General features: G+C 46.3%; 1 protein-coding gene across 1 annotated transcript in view; it reads right to left on the reverse strand.

Moving 5' to 3' along the window:
* The window catches only part of Ptprg (protein tyrosine phosphatase receptor type G), a gene marked incomplete at its 5' end in the record, with an annotated part of 117,797 nt that overhangs the window by 66,853 nt on the left and 38,439 nt on the right, over positions 1 to 12,505 (reverse strand). The window contains one exon of the mRNA XM_028760534.1: positions 5,977 to 6,109. Coding sequence (XP_028616367.1) covers positions 5,977 to 6,109 — 133 coding nt within the window. The remainder of the gene's footprint in view (positions 1 to 5,976; positions 6,110 to 12,505) is intronic.

Consider the following 12,505-nt stretch of genomic DNA (forward strand, 5'->3'; position numbering starts at 1 on the left):
AAAGATTTGGGGTTTTCCTTCTATGCAAGAAGTGAAGAATAAATTGTAGCATCCTATTTGCAACACCTCAACTAAAGGCATTACAAAGTACATTCTCCACTGCAGACCTACACTGCCACCTACTTTTACTCAATAGTCCCCAGTGGACTCAATCCCGGATCTCACAGATATCTGATGTCTGCGCTCACATATTTTTGCTTGAGCAAATCTGAAGTGACGGAGTTGTCCCTTTTTAGACACATATGCTGATTTGATGACGTCAATGAACCTAGATATTCAAGGACACATGTGGAGGTGCTCCATAAACACAGGTATGCTAGTCTACCTCACCTTGTGTCCTCAGGGGCTAAGTCACGTTCTCATGCAGCAGTTCCAGAAAGGGAGGCTACCATGGAGGACCACCTGGCCCTGTCAGACTTCATGGGTGAGAAGTAAACCTGCCATGAGTCTGCTACAGCTACTGTTAAGGCTTAGAGAGTACAGCCAGCCCAGGGAAAGTCTGGAGATGGCTTCAGACTTCAAACCTTTCCTTCTGGGGACGTGGGTGTAGGGGCCTGTCTTTACCCTCCTCTGGAATCGCCTTTAGTCCCATTAGGTGCATCATCCAAAGAGATTTTATTAACTTTATAGTCACCCTTTTGTTTTTGGCTCGAAGTAGTTCTGCTCAGTTGGTTAACCTACATTTATACTATACTTAGCTCTAAATTGATGACTGAGCTATTTCTAGGCTACTGTGCATAATGAGATCATTCCAAAGAATAAACTCTAGAAGGAGATTCCTAACTTTTTTTTTTTTTCCAAATACCATCTTATGCCATGGTGAGATTGCTGGAAATTATGTACAGCTACACAATGTGACTACATTTAAAAGATATTTATTTTGATCTATAGATTTCATTCTCTCACTTGCAAACATTTCAGGTATGCAAAGACCCAGAACTACATTTCTATTTTTCCTTGCAGTCAGATCTGGTGTAGCACTGTGGCACACGTGTACTTAGTCCCCATCTGTTACACAGGGCAGACGATTCTCACAGCCTATACTGCCTGCCATATGCACTCAGTACTTGTTTCCTAACTACTTTATAGGTAATGAAACTGAGGCTGGAAGATGACTCTTCACTGAAGACAGGACTGCTTAACTGGCCCTCCCTGGTAGGTCCCCAGCTCCTGTCATTGACCGGAGCTAATTTCTAAACCCAACACAGCTTTTAGATCACTGAAACACAATATATCTGCGTCTATCTCTCCCTCTCCCTTTCCCTCTCTCTCTACACCACTCTCTCCACACCCCCTCTCTCCCCCGCCCCCTCTCTCATACACACACACACACACACACACACACACACACACACACACACACACAATTTTTTTTCACCTCCCCAGAACCAATTCTCACCCACTGGTAATGACAGCAACCTTTGTTAGAAACATATGAACACTCTCCACAGGGCTGTAAGTCCGATGGAGTCTTCAAACCCAGGCTCTGACCAGTGTTCCCACTTCATAACACATTACTGCATTTCTTGGGTGTCACCTCCTGCACCTGCAGCCCCTCAGTGCTTTTTGGTCATTCTCAGGGTGATGGCATCCAGGACTTCCAGGGCCTTTGCTGTCCTACACTCTGTTCCCTTGACAATGAACCAGTCTATCTGCTCGCTGAAGTCCCCTCTCTCTCTGTCTCTCTCTCTGCCTGTCTCTCTCTCTGCCTCCCCCCCCCCCCCCCCCCCCTGGCCCCCTGGCTTGCTCCTCTCCAGCTTCATTCCCTGATTTCTAGCTGTTCAGGTGTCAGGCTCCCAGGGGGCTATCCCTGGATCTTACTTCCCTCCCAGGCTGGGCTGAAGCACAATATGCCCTTACCCTTCTTTAAACATTCTTTACGCTCCGTTATGTTACTCACTCAATTCTTTAATGAACCCTGGGGACCAGAGGGCTTTGTGTCTGAATCATCAAGCACACCACAATGTATGGACAAAGTCCATAAGCACTGTATAAACAGCAGGAAGTGGCACACAAGACCAGGTCTATGCAATGACAGAAATGGCTTCATCATTTCATAAATCAGAGAATACTTAGCCAAATCTTCTAAACTAGCTGCCTTAGTAAGTCTGGACAGTCCCCTCAGAAACTACCACTTGGCAGCTTTCAGTTCATGTTTTTGAGGATTACAGTGGTGAGGTTAAGGTTGGGCTCCAGAGTGAAACCCATGTACGATGGGCATATTCCACCTTTCCATCCACAAACTACTCTAGAGGTGGATGGACGACCAAAGTCATATGTGAGAAACACCAAAGTCGTATATGAGAAACACCATTGTGGGACCTCACTGGAACTATTCGATGACAAGGTCCCTTTCTGCTGAAGTGGAGTGATGTGAGTTAACAGGCCAGTGGGCTCCCATGAAGGACAAACCATGCCAGCATGTCTGTATGTCCCTGTTCTATCTTCTGAGACCAGCCACACCTGATACCCCTGGAATTTTCAGTGTAATGGGTCAGGAGTCAGGACCAGTTTTGTTTTGTTTGTTTTTGTTTTTTTTCGAGGGGTAGGATGGTGTGGTGTGCTTAAGGGAATTTGATTTGTGTGTCATAATGTCATAACACTGCATTTTGCCTGGCTCACAGCAGCAAGTCAACAAATCAGCTCCCTTTCTCTCCGCATCATACCCATCAGTTCTCTAGGTGACCTTCCCCATGCTGCCTCCTTTCATGTTAATCACAGGAAAAAACGTTGGACACGGAAAACACCCTTGTCCCTCTAGGCTGTTCTCGTGCTTTGCCAACATACCTGTCTTAATATGAGCCCAGTTTTACTTTTCCTGCTGTCAGAATTTCCTTTTTCTTTCACAGACATTTTTTTTTTTGTGTGCACTACCATTAACCATCTGATAGAAAGCGCAAATGTAGATTCAATGGGATGAAATCTAACACTCGGGATATGTTAAACTAAGCTTTAGGGGAAAATAACATTCTGGCGTGGCCACTACTGTATTTTCCATTTAGACTAACGGAGTTTTTCAGAAACACAAACTGATGTCATTTCAGTCTTGAGGGAAAGCGCCTCAAACCATAGGGGCTTCAGAGCTATCTGTCCTATGTACACAGTCCCTGCTGAATCCAACCAAGTGCATAGGACCGTGTGCCCTTAGCTGACAGGCTGTTCCCCTTCTCAGTCTTCGTCATCTTTGAGGCGACATAGTACAGGATAATACAGTTTTGTTTTGCTTTATTTTGTTTTGTTTCTGAACTGCTTGGTACAAGTTTACCACCCTCCTTCCCTGACACCTTTCTATGTAGCTCAGGCTGCGGTAAACTTGCTGTACAAGCCATTACTGTTAATGCTTCTTTTCTTTGAGACAGTTTCTCTGTGTAGCCCTGGCTGTCTTTGAACTCAGAGATCTACCTGCTTCTGCCTCCCAAATGCTGGGATTAAAGGTGTGTGTCACCACCGCTCACCACCATCCGGCTCAATGCTTCTTTAGGGTAAAAGCCCCAGTAAGGTCAGCAGAGCCGGCAGCTATAGAAGCACTTCAGCAGTTCTCAGTCTGTGAATCTCTACCCCTTACGGGGTGGTTGAATGACCCTTTCACAGGGGCCACACATCAGAGATCCTACATGTCAGATATTTACATTACAGTACATAATAGCAGTAAAATTACAGTTATGAAGTAGCAAGGAAGATAACTGTATGGTTGGGGGCCACCACAACATGAGGAACTGTGTTCAAGTGTCCCAGCATTAGGAAGGTTGAGAACCACTGTGCTATGTTCCCATGTGGGGAGTTAGTTATTGTCACATACATGGAGAAGCCTGAGATGCCCACAGTATCCTGTCCTGCTCAGTTGAGAACAGACCCGACAGTATACTGCTAACCAGTAAATGCTTTCTGCCGAGCCTTCCCTCCAAGTCCCCCTGTGGTAAGGAACATGCAACACTCACACTAATGCTTCTTCAGAGCTAGACACACCTTTCCCTGCCTCTGAATGCTCGGCCTCTGATCTCTGCTTCAGCTTCGTCTCTCCCCGCCCCTAACCTCTACATCACACACAGCAAGCAATTCTAAAGTTAGACTCGCATTTACATCAGTGTCAAAGGCAAGGTGGTGGCGGTGCACATCTTTAATGTGGAGGCAGAGGTGGGCAGATTTCCAAGTCTGAGGCCTGTCTGGTCTACCGAGTGAGTTCCAAGACAGCCGGAGCTACACAGAAAAAAAAACCCTGCCTCAAAAACCTGAAGCCAAAAAAGTCCAAAGGGTGTCTAGGACCTGATCCCTCGTGCCCTGACCTGTGTTTCCCTGACACTTTCCTCTACTCCAATCATACATCCTGATTGTTTCTGAACACTGTTCATGCTTCTGCCTCAGTCGCTTTTCTCATTCTCCTTCCTATATACTAGAAAGGGCACTTGGTTAGGCTAGGATGCAGTCCGTTTTGGGGGTCTTTGCTTACAAATGATTGCTCAGTCGGGATGTTCATGGCTGCTCTGAGCACTCAGAATGCTTACTTCCAGGCCTCAGCATGACCCAGCTCTTTCCAGATGTAGGGTTCTCCTTTCGTACATGAGCTCTCAGGGATATGCTTTAGACACTGCTGTCTTGCCTGCCTCCACAGAAGCACAAGGCCATGATAGCAGAGCCTCTACATTCTCACACCTGCTTTACTTGTCTCTACAAGATGCTCTGACTGATGGGAAGAGACGAGGAACCAGCCAGTTGCAGCTTGAGGGACGGAGGATTATTGAGGCTCACAGCTTGAGTGTTATCCTTCAGTGTGGGAAGATATGGTGGCTAGGAATAAAGCTACTTCATCTCCACAAATCAGCAGTGAAAAGAAATCCTGGCACTTTGCCAGTTTTCTCTTTTTTCTTTCTATATTTAGTTCATGGGTGGTGCTGCCCACTTCCAGGGTGGATCTTTCCTAAGGACTTATGACAATCTAGCTGACAATCGAAATTAACCATTACACTGGCTGTCCTACTTTGCTTTCTATGGCTTTGGTGAATACCTTAACCAAGAGACTTGGGAGGAGGGGGGTTACTTGGTTTACATAGCCCTATTGCAGACCATCACTGAGGGAAATCAGGCAGGAACTAAAGCAGGGTAAAGGTGGGGACCAGGAAGAAACACTGCTTTCTGGCTTACTCTCCTAGTTTTCTCAGGTACTTCTCTTATACAGCCCAAGTCCAATTGCTAAGAGACAGCACTGCCCATGATTGGCTGGGCCCGCCTACAACAAAAGCCCCCCAAGCATGTGTATAGTCTAAAGGAGGCAATTCCTCAGCTGAGGCTCCTTCCTCCCAGAACACTATAATTTGTATCAAAAACTAAGTAGCACACTGCTAAATCTTTTAGATAACTGGGAGAACACCTTGGATGTTTGAGTGATGACGGCAGTCTGGCCCCAAATCTGGTTTAGTTTGACTCACTAAATTGAAGTGGCTGGGACTCTATAGCTGAAGGCTCTGGAACTTCTACACAGAGCCATAAGCCCCTCATGGGACTCGTAGTGAGAACTCTCTAGGCAACAATGGTAACAGAAGGCTGGCCTCAAGCATCCTTATCTCTCGCATGCTAAATGCCACGTGATATAGTAACTGTTTTGTGATCACTCAATTTAACTTTCACCAAGCTGTGAGATACCTTAAAGATAAAGTCTACTTAATGGTCTGACAGAGGCTGGAAGCGCTAGGGAACTTGCCAGGTCTCTTTGTAGGTCTGGATAATGAAAATTCTAAACAGAAACGGGATTTGAATCTAGCAAGTAGCAGAGCCTGGATGTGAGTATTGATCTCCCAGATTACCAAAAGCGCAGGGACCCCAGAGGCAGGTCTGGCCTACATCACCTTCCCGAGACAAAAACCGTCTCCAGGTTCGAGACACAAGGTAAGGGAATGCTCACTGCTTCAGTGTTGTGAGCACGGAGGCCGTGCATTCAACTCCCCAGTGATGGGTGCCTGGCCGCCCACCCTGCTTACTCACCTCCAGTACACCAGCACGGCAATGAGGAGGACGAGGCACACGAAGGTCAAGGCTGAGACCACAATCAGGGGGATGATCCACTCCATCCTCCCAGGGGAGGGGCGGCTTATCATTCCAGAGGTGTTCTTCTCAGCTACAAGGCAAACACCCCAGTTAGTGGACAGGTGAAAGTGAACCCCCCTAGCCAATGCCTGGTGCTGAGCTCCACTCCATGAAGAACGGGGCTGTACTCATTCTCAGCCACCGGAGGGCAAGAGGGGCAAATAGCTGTCCAAACCCAAATATTGCTCTTGTGCAGGTAGCGCCCTCTAGTGGCCCGTAGGATAGAGTTGCCTGTGAGAGTCAAGATATTTCTAAGGAGAGCTCTGCAGAAGACTGACTTCAGTTTTACTCCAAGGACTTCTCTTGGAGGCACTTGAGAAGGGTTTCCTAGATACAGGAACCAGGACAAGCTGGTTGGAACTATTGTGGTCTCTGGTGTTGCTTGCTTCTCACTCACTGCTTTGTCTTACCACGGCCAGCAGACTGCTCTGGGAAACTACTTCTCCCTAACAGATATAGCCATAGCTGGCCATCCAGCCAAGTGAGGCTCCCTGTTCTGCTGGCTAGTGTGGGCCTGGGACACACATTAGAACAATGAAGGTCTTAAACTCCGTATCTAGAAGCCCAATTAAAAACAGATACAGGCTGGAGAGATAGCTCAGTGGTTAAGAGCACTGACTGCTTTTCCAGAGGTCCTAAGTTCAAATCTCAGCAACCACATGGGCATCTGTAATGGGATCTGATGCTCTTTTTCTGGTGGGTCTGAAGACAGCTACAGTGAATTCATATAAAATAAATCTTGCTTTTTTTTTAAAAAAAAAAAAAAAGTAACCAGATAGTAGCACCTCCTAGTATCAGCACTGTAGGCTCTGGCCAGGAGCACCTGTCATCCAGATCCCCAGAAGGCCTGGTTCACCTGACACCCATCACCTACCCTTGACCTTTTCAAAAGCCCAGCCAACTAAGGACAGGGAATCAGCCTCCTACACCCATCACAGCACATTCCTGCCTCTAAACAGCAGCCTGAGGTTCAGTGTAGAAATCTGCTAACTGGTGGAATTCTCCTGGTCACCCAATACTTCTCACCCCAACGATATCTCTTCCAGCATCTTCAGAGGTCTCCAGATGCCTTAGCAGAACAGCTGAGTCTCTCTAGAACTGTGGGACAGGCGCCTGGGAATGGTTATGGTTGCTATTCCTTACTGGGGGAGAGATAGACCTTTGGAGAACTAATCTCAGTATAACTAACGTGGTGCTAGGGAAAGCACAAGGGCTGGGGAAAATACTCAAGGGAGGGAAGTTTGGGGCAGGGTCTGAAGGGTGAAGTGTGTTCTGAACCAGAAGAGGGCATCAGACCCCATTTCAAGTGTGTTCTAGACAGAGGGACTGTGCAAGCATAACTATGAAGAGAGACCAGGATAGAAAACTAGAAATCAGATCAACCAGGGCCTTGCAGGCTGAATTGAGGGCATGGATTTTAGTCCCAATGGTGCAAGTTACTGTAGGGTTTGAAGTGGAGTAGACAAACTTCACACATTCATTCTCTCCTCTACACACTGTTTTAATGGCAAAGCAGTGGCAACCACCCAGAGGAGCCAGAGTTGCAAATGAATATATTTTTTCAGGGCTCCAGCAGGGGTCAGTTCAGCCAGGCAATTATCTGGCTGCTGGTAGAGGCATCTCAAAGACCTGGAGGTCCTGCTAATGGGAGAAGTGTCAGGGGGTTTGACAGCAGAAGCCACATGACCAATTAACTCTGTTTTTACTCTGGGATGCCCTCAGGTACTAGGGGATGCCTAGTGTCTTTTTTGTTCACCCATACCTTACAGAAACAACTCTTGCCTGTGGTCCCCACTTGCAGTTCTAAACAGTCTCCAGTATTGCTATCATTCTAAAATCTGTAAGACCACTACAGAATTTTCTTGGCTTTAGGAGGGCCACTGGAGTAGCCCTGTGGTTGTGAGGGTCAGTAACACACTGTTCCTCAAACTGAGTGTGTATCTATGCTGGGGCTTCTGTTTGCCCCCTTTTCTTCCTTCACAAGATGACCAAGGTCTGTATCCAATTTTCACATAAGCCCTGGGCCAAACAGGATGGTGATACAAAGACTCCTCCATGTCTGAGAGGGGAAGGCCATGAATTCATAGCCAACTCTGGTGAAGTTAGACTGGGTTATATCATCCTAGCATTATGTGGTGCTGTGTGACACTGTCCTCAAAGGCAGCATTGTACAGGAGACCTCCGTCCGTAGCCACCTGCATCCTGACAATGTTTGATTTCAATTGTGGCTCATCTGTGGTCCATGGCAGTCTTTCTCTGAATAGAGAGAGTACCCAGCCAGCCAGCCTGCTGAACTATAGCCATGTCTAAGCTCTGTCTTTGCTATCTCTGAAGGGTGAAGCAGGATTAAGATCACAGGATCAAATCTTGGCTCTGCCACCTTGTGTGTTGTCTTTAACCAATAAACTAAGCCTGTTTGTACCTGGACGACTTCATCCATAAAACGGGAGAGAAAGCACCTGCCACACAGGAGTATTAGGGGCTGTGATGGCTATTTTTGGTTGTCAGCTTGACTAGGTCTGGGATTAGCTAAAATTTAAGTGGCTGGGTACACCTGTGAAGGATTTTCAAAGTTCTTCAAGTGGGAAGACCCACCTTTAATCTGGACCTTTTGAAGTAGAAAGTTCCCCCCTTAAAAAGGGGCCATGCCTTCTGGTAACAGCTTAAATAAAGAACATGGGAGAAGGAAGGGCTTGCTCTTTGCCTATTTTCCCTCTCACTTGTGCTGGCAAGCCCATTCTTTCCCTGGCATTATCCCAAAGCCTATTTCATTGGGATTCCGGCATATACTGAAGACCAGCTGAGACACCCGGCCATCAGGAGACACCCACTGTTGGACTAGTCAGACCGTAACCTGTAAGCCACTCTAATCATCCAGTTTTTATACATCATAGATCCATGCTGTCAGGTCTGTTTCTCTAGAGAACCTTGACCAACCCAGAGACTCTCACTGAGAAGATATGTGCAGAATGGTCCGAAGTGTCCCCACCCCAGGCAAATGCAGAGCATAGTCCACCGTCTTCCCTGCAGCTGTCATGGCACAGGTCACATACGAATTTTCTGCGTCCCCACAGGCTCCCTAAGGCAAGGCTGACCTTCATCTGTATGCAACTCTAGGTAAGTGAAATCCTGTTAATAATTACTGCTGCTAATTTCTCTATGCCTCAGCTTCTTCCTCTGTAAAAGGAGGAGGTAATACTGTCCTCCTTTTGTGGAGTGACTACGTACATGACATTTAGAATGTTGCCTGGCTCTTGCCCTGGCTACCATTAGCTGTCACCATCACTCCTGCCATCTGAACTAGAATTGCCACATCAGCTCCATCACTAGTCTCTTCACTTGAAGCCTAGGGGACCATCACCAAGGGGATGGGAACACTGCCTGGACGGCTGCTGCACCTGACTCCTACCTGTTGTAAGACTTGAGTGTGTAGGTCACACAGTACTTCAAACACGGCACGAGCACAGGGTTCTGCCTACCTACCTGCCATGACTCTGCCTGAAAGACACCGGAGCTCCAAAGCTGGCCTTCAGGGGAGACCCACCACATTCTTTCTACTTCAGGAAGATAGCTGTCTCATTCATTGTTCAATCAGTCTATGGCCCCAATGAAGAATGAGCTGCTAGGAGCTACTAAGAATACACAGTGTATCTGTAGGCATCTGCTCAGGCCCCCAGTGGCTGCCTGAGGGCACAGAAAGTACAAGCCTATATATGCTGTGGTTTTCCTATACATAAAGCTTATTATGAAGTTTAACCAATATATTAGAATAAGATATTAGTAACAGTAAAAATGGAACAATTAGAACATCCTGGAATAAAAGCATGTGGTTATCATCTTTTTCTCTCAAAATAGGCATTACTTGAACATAAGGACCATGATAATGGGCAGTGTTAATCAGATAACTAAGTATCCAATAAAAGTCTAGGTGCTGAACACAGTAAAGACACAAGAGATAATTCACTTTCCAGGCAGCGTGGTGTTAGACAGTATGACATTTCTTCAAGATTCTCCTAGCCGCATGGTGGTGCATGTCTTCCATCCCAGCATTTGGGAGGCAGAGGCAGATAGATTGTGTGAATTTTGAGGGCAGCCTTCTGGTCTACATATATATAAAATTGCTAAATTCTAAATCCTTTTTACATTGTTTGTACAAGAGTCGACTGCTGGTAAGGTAAATGGCAGAAAGCAAAGCCTTGGGGACTCCTGTATAAAGGTTTCAGTTCAACTGAGGCAGTGTAGGCCTGACAGCAAAGTCCTGGACCTCAGTTCAGCTGGACCTGGCTACAAACTGACAGGTTAGTGTTTGGCTTTGAGTAAATGACTGGCAGTTTAAGCTTCTGGTCCTGCATCTATTAAAGGAAAGCAGGTGATAACATTCCCCTTTACTGGACACATGAGGATTGCAAAGATGATCCCTGTACACTGATGCTGTTATGCCTGTATAATTCATCAGTCAAATGCAAATGAACCCATGGGGCCCCTTTTTCAAAGCTCACTGAGGAGTTTCTAGAGGGAGCCTGGTAATGTAACTGCAGGCATGTGCTGTTCTGAGCACAGAGCCTCTGAGTAAGTGTCTGCCTCAGATGCTCACAAAGCTGCTGCTTCTAACCAAGGGCCCAGTGGCTGGTGACACCTATCCCGCCTCATGCAGAGGAGGGTCTCGGGCTCTCAGGATGTACTTGCTTCAGAACCTCCTTCCAACTGGAGCCGAGCACTGGCTAGCCCGCTCTTGGCTATGAAGAAGGGAGGTAGTGAAAGCGTAACCACCTCCCTTCCTCTCAGTATTCATTTTCACATCCAGCAGCAATTGAGTACAGTGCCTTCATTCTGTTTAAAAAAAAAAATCAAAAAAAGAAAAGAAAAACAGTTTTCAGTGGCATATGTCATCACTGAATTAATGCTGTTTGCCTTTTACTGGCTTGGCTCTCATCCCAGTAGAAGCAAATAAAAACGAGTACAATGTACTATAAATGCTACAGGCAGAGAGACATCAGATGGACCCAGCTGAAGTGCTTCCTGCCTCAATGAAGGACTCGGCTCCAGCCATAGGTCAGAAACGACTGAGACCAGATTGGCTGTGAGAGTTCAGGATGGAGAAAAGGCTTCCTTTCTTTTTCAGAGAGAGCCATGGAAGGAGGGTTTGCACACTCACCAATATACAGCCTATTCTCATCAAGGGTGACTTTGCTAACGCTGTTCTGAGCGATGCCTAATTAAAAACTACCCATTGTGAATAGAGGAGGCTGCTCTTCCCCCTTCCTCTGTGCATGTGTGTGTGTGTGTAAGCACATAATATAAGATTTACCATGTTAAGCATTTCTAAATGTGTGTGTGTGTATACATATGTATGGTATATAAGTAGGGTTAGTTAACTCTGTTGGGAAGCTCATCTCCCCAACATTTTGATCTTACAAAAATGAAACTGTGCTTTCTAAATCACACCCTTCCATCCACTCTCTCAGACTCTGCTTCATACAGGAACTGTCAGGTCTAGAGTCTTTCAGAGGAATCACACAGGATTTGTATTAGTGACTGGCTTATTTCACTTAGCATAATGTCCTCGAAGGCTGATCCAGGGCTTGTGTGTGTGTGTGTGTGTGTGTGTGTGTGTGTGTATGTGTGAGTGTGTGTGTGTGTGTGTGGTGTGTGGTGTGTGTCAGGATTTCTGTTTGCCTTTCCTACTCCCTGACCACCTACAGAAGTCCTTCCCAATGCTCAGTAATTCCTCAGTAATACTGGATTTTGTTCTTTCATTTACTGATGGGCATTCCAGTTGCTTCTGTGTCTTGGCTACTCTGCTACTCTGTGCATAATGTGGCTAGGAACATGCGCAGATGCTTCTTCCAGCTGCTGCTGGGAGTTCTTCGGGACCCACACCCAGATGTGGGATTATTGAGTCCTTATGTTCATGCTATTTACAATTTTTTTTTTAAGATGCACCCCCATCTTATCCTGATTCCAGCCTCCTTTTCAGGGTTTGGTTTTTCACATTAAGAGTTGCTGATTAGTTACACACACACACACACACACACACACACACACACAGTCACACACACAAGGACCTGGCTCTGTGCTCTAATTGACATGTGTGAACCACACTAGTGTACCATTTGTCTCCAGTTGTACCCATGCCCAAAGTTCTCATTAGCAAAACTCCCAATGCCACAAATGCCTGCTTTTCGAGATTTTGACAATCAAAGGATGATCTGTCACCTCTGCTGGAGCTTAGAATGTTGAGGGTGTTTAGTCATTCCCAATCTTATCCAGAATCTCCCAATATAGCCTGTCCTAGCCCACTAGATTGCTACCATAGACACTTGAACCATCATGGGGTTTTTAGTCACATTATTTCTACAATAGCCAAGATGTGGAAGCAACTGGAATGTCTGCCAGTGACTGCAGTAAGGACACCAGACCCACCATG

This window comes from Grammomys surdaster, unplaced genomic scaffold (assembly GCF_004785775.1).
Source record: "Grammomys surdaster isolate TR1022 unplaced genomic scaffold, NIH_TR_1.0 126546, whole genome shotgun sequence".
Lineage (NCBI taxonomy): Eukaryota > Metazoa > Chordata > Mammalia > Rodentia > Muridae > Grammomys > Grammomys surdaster.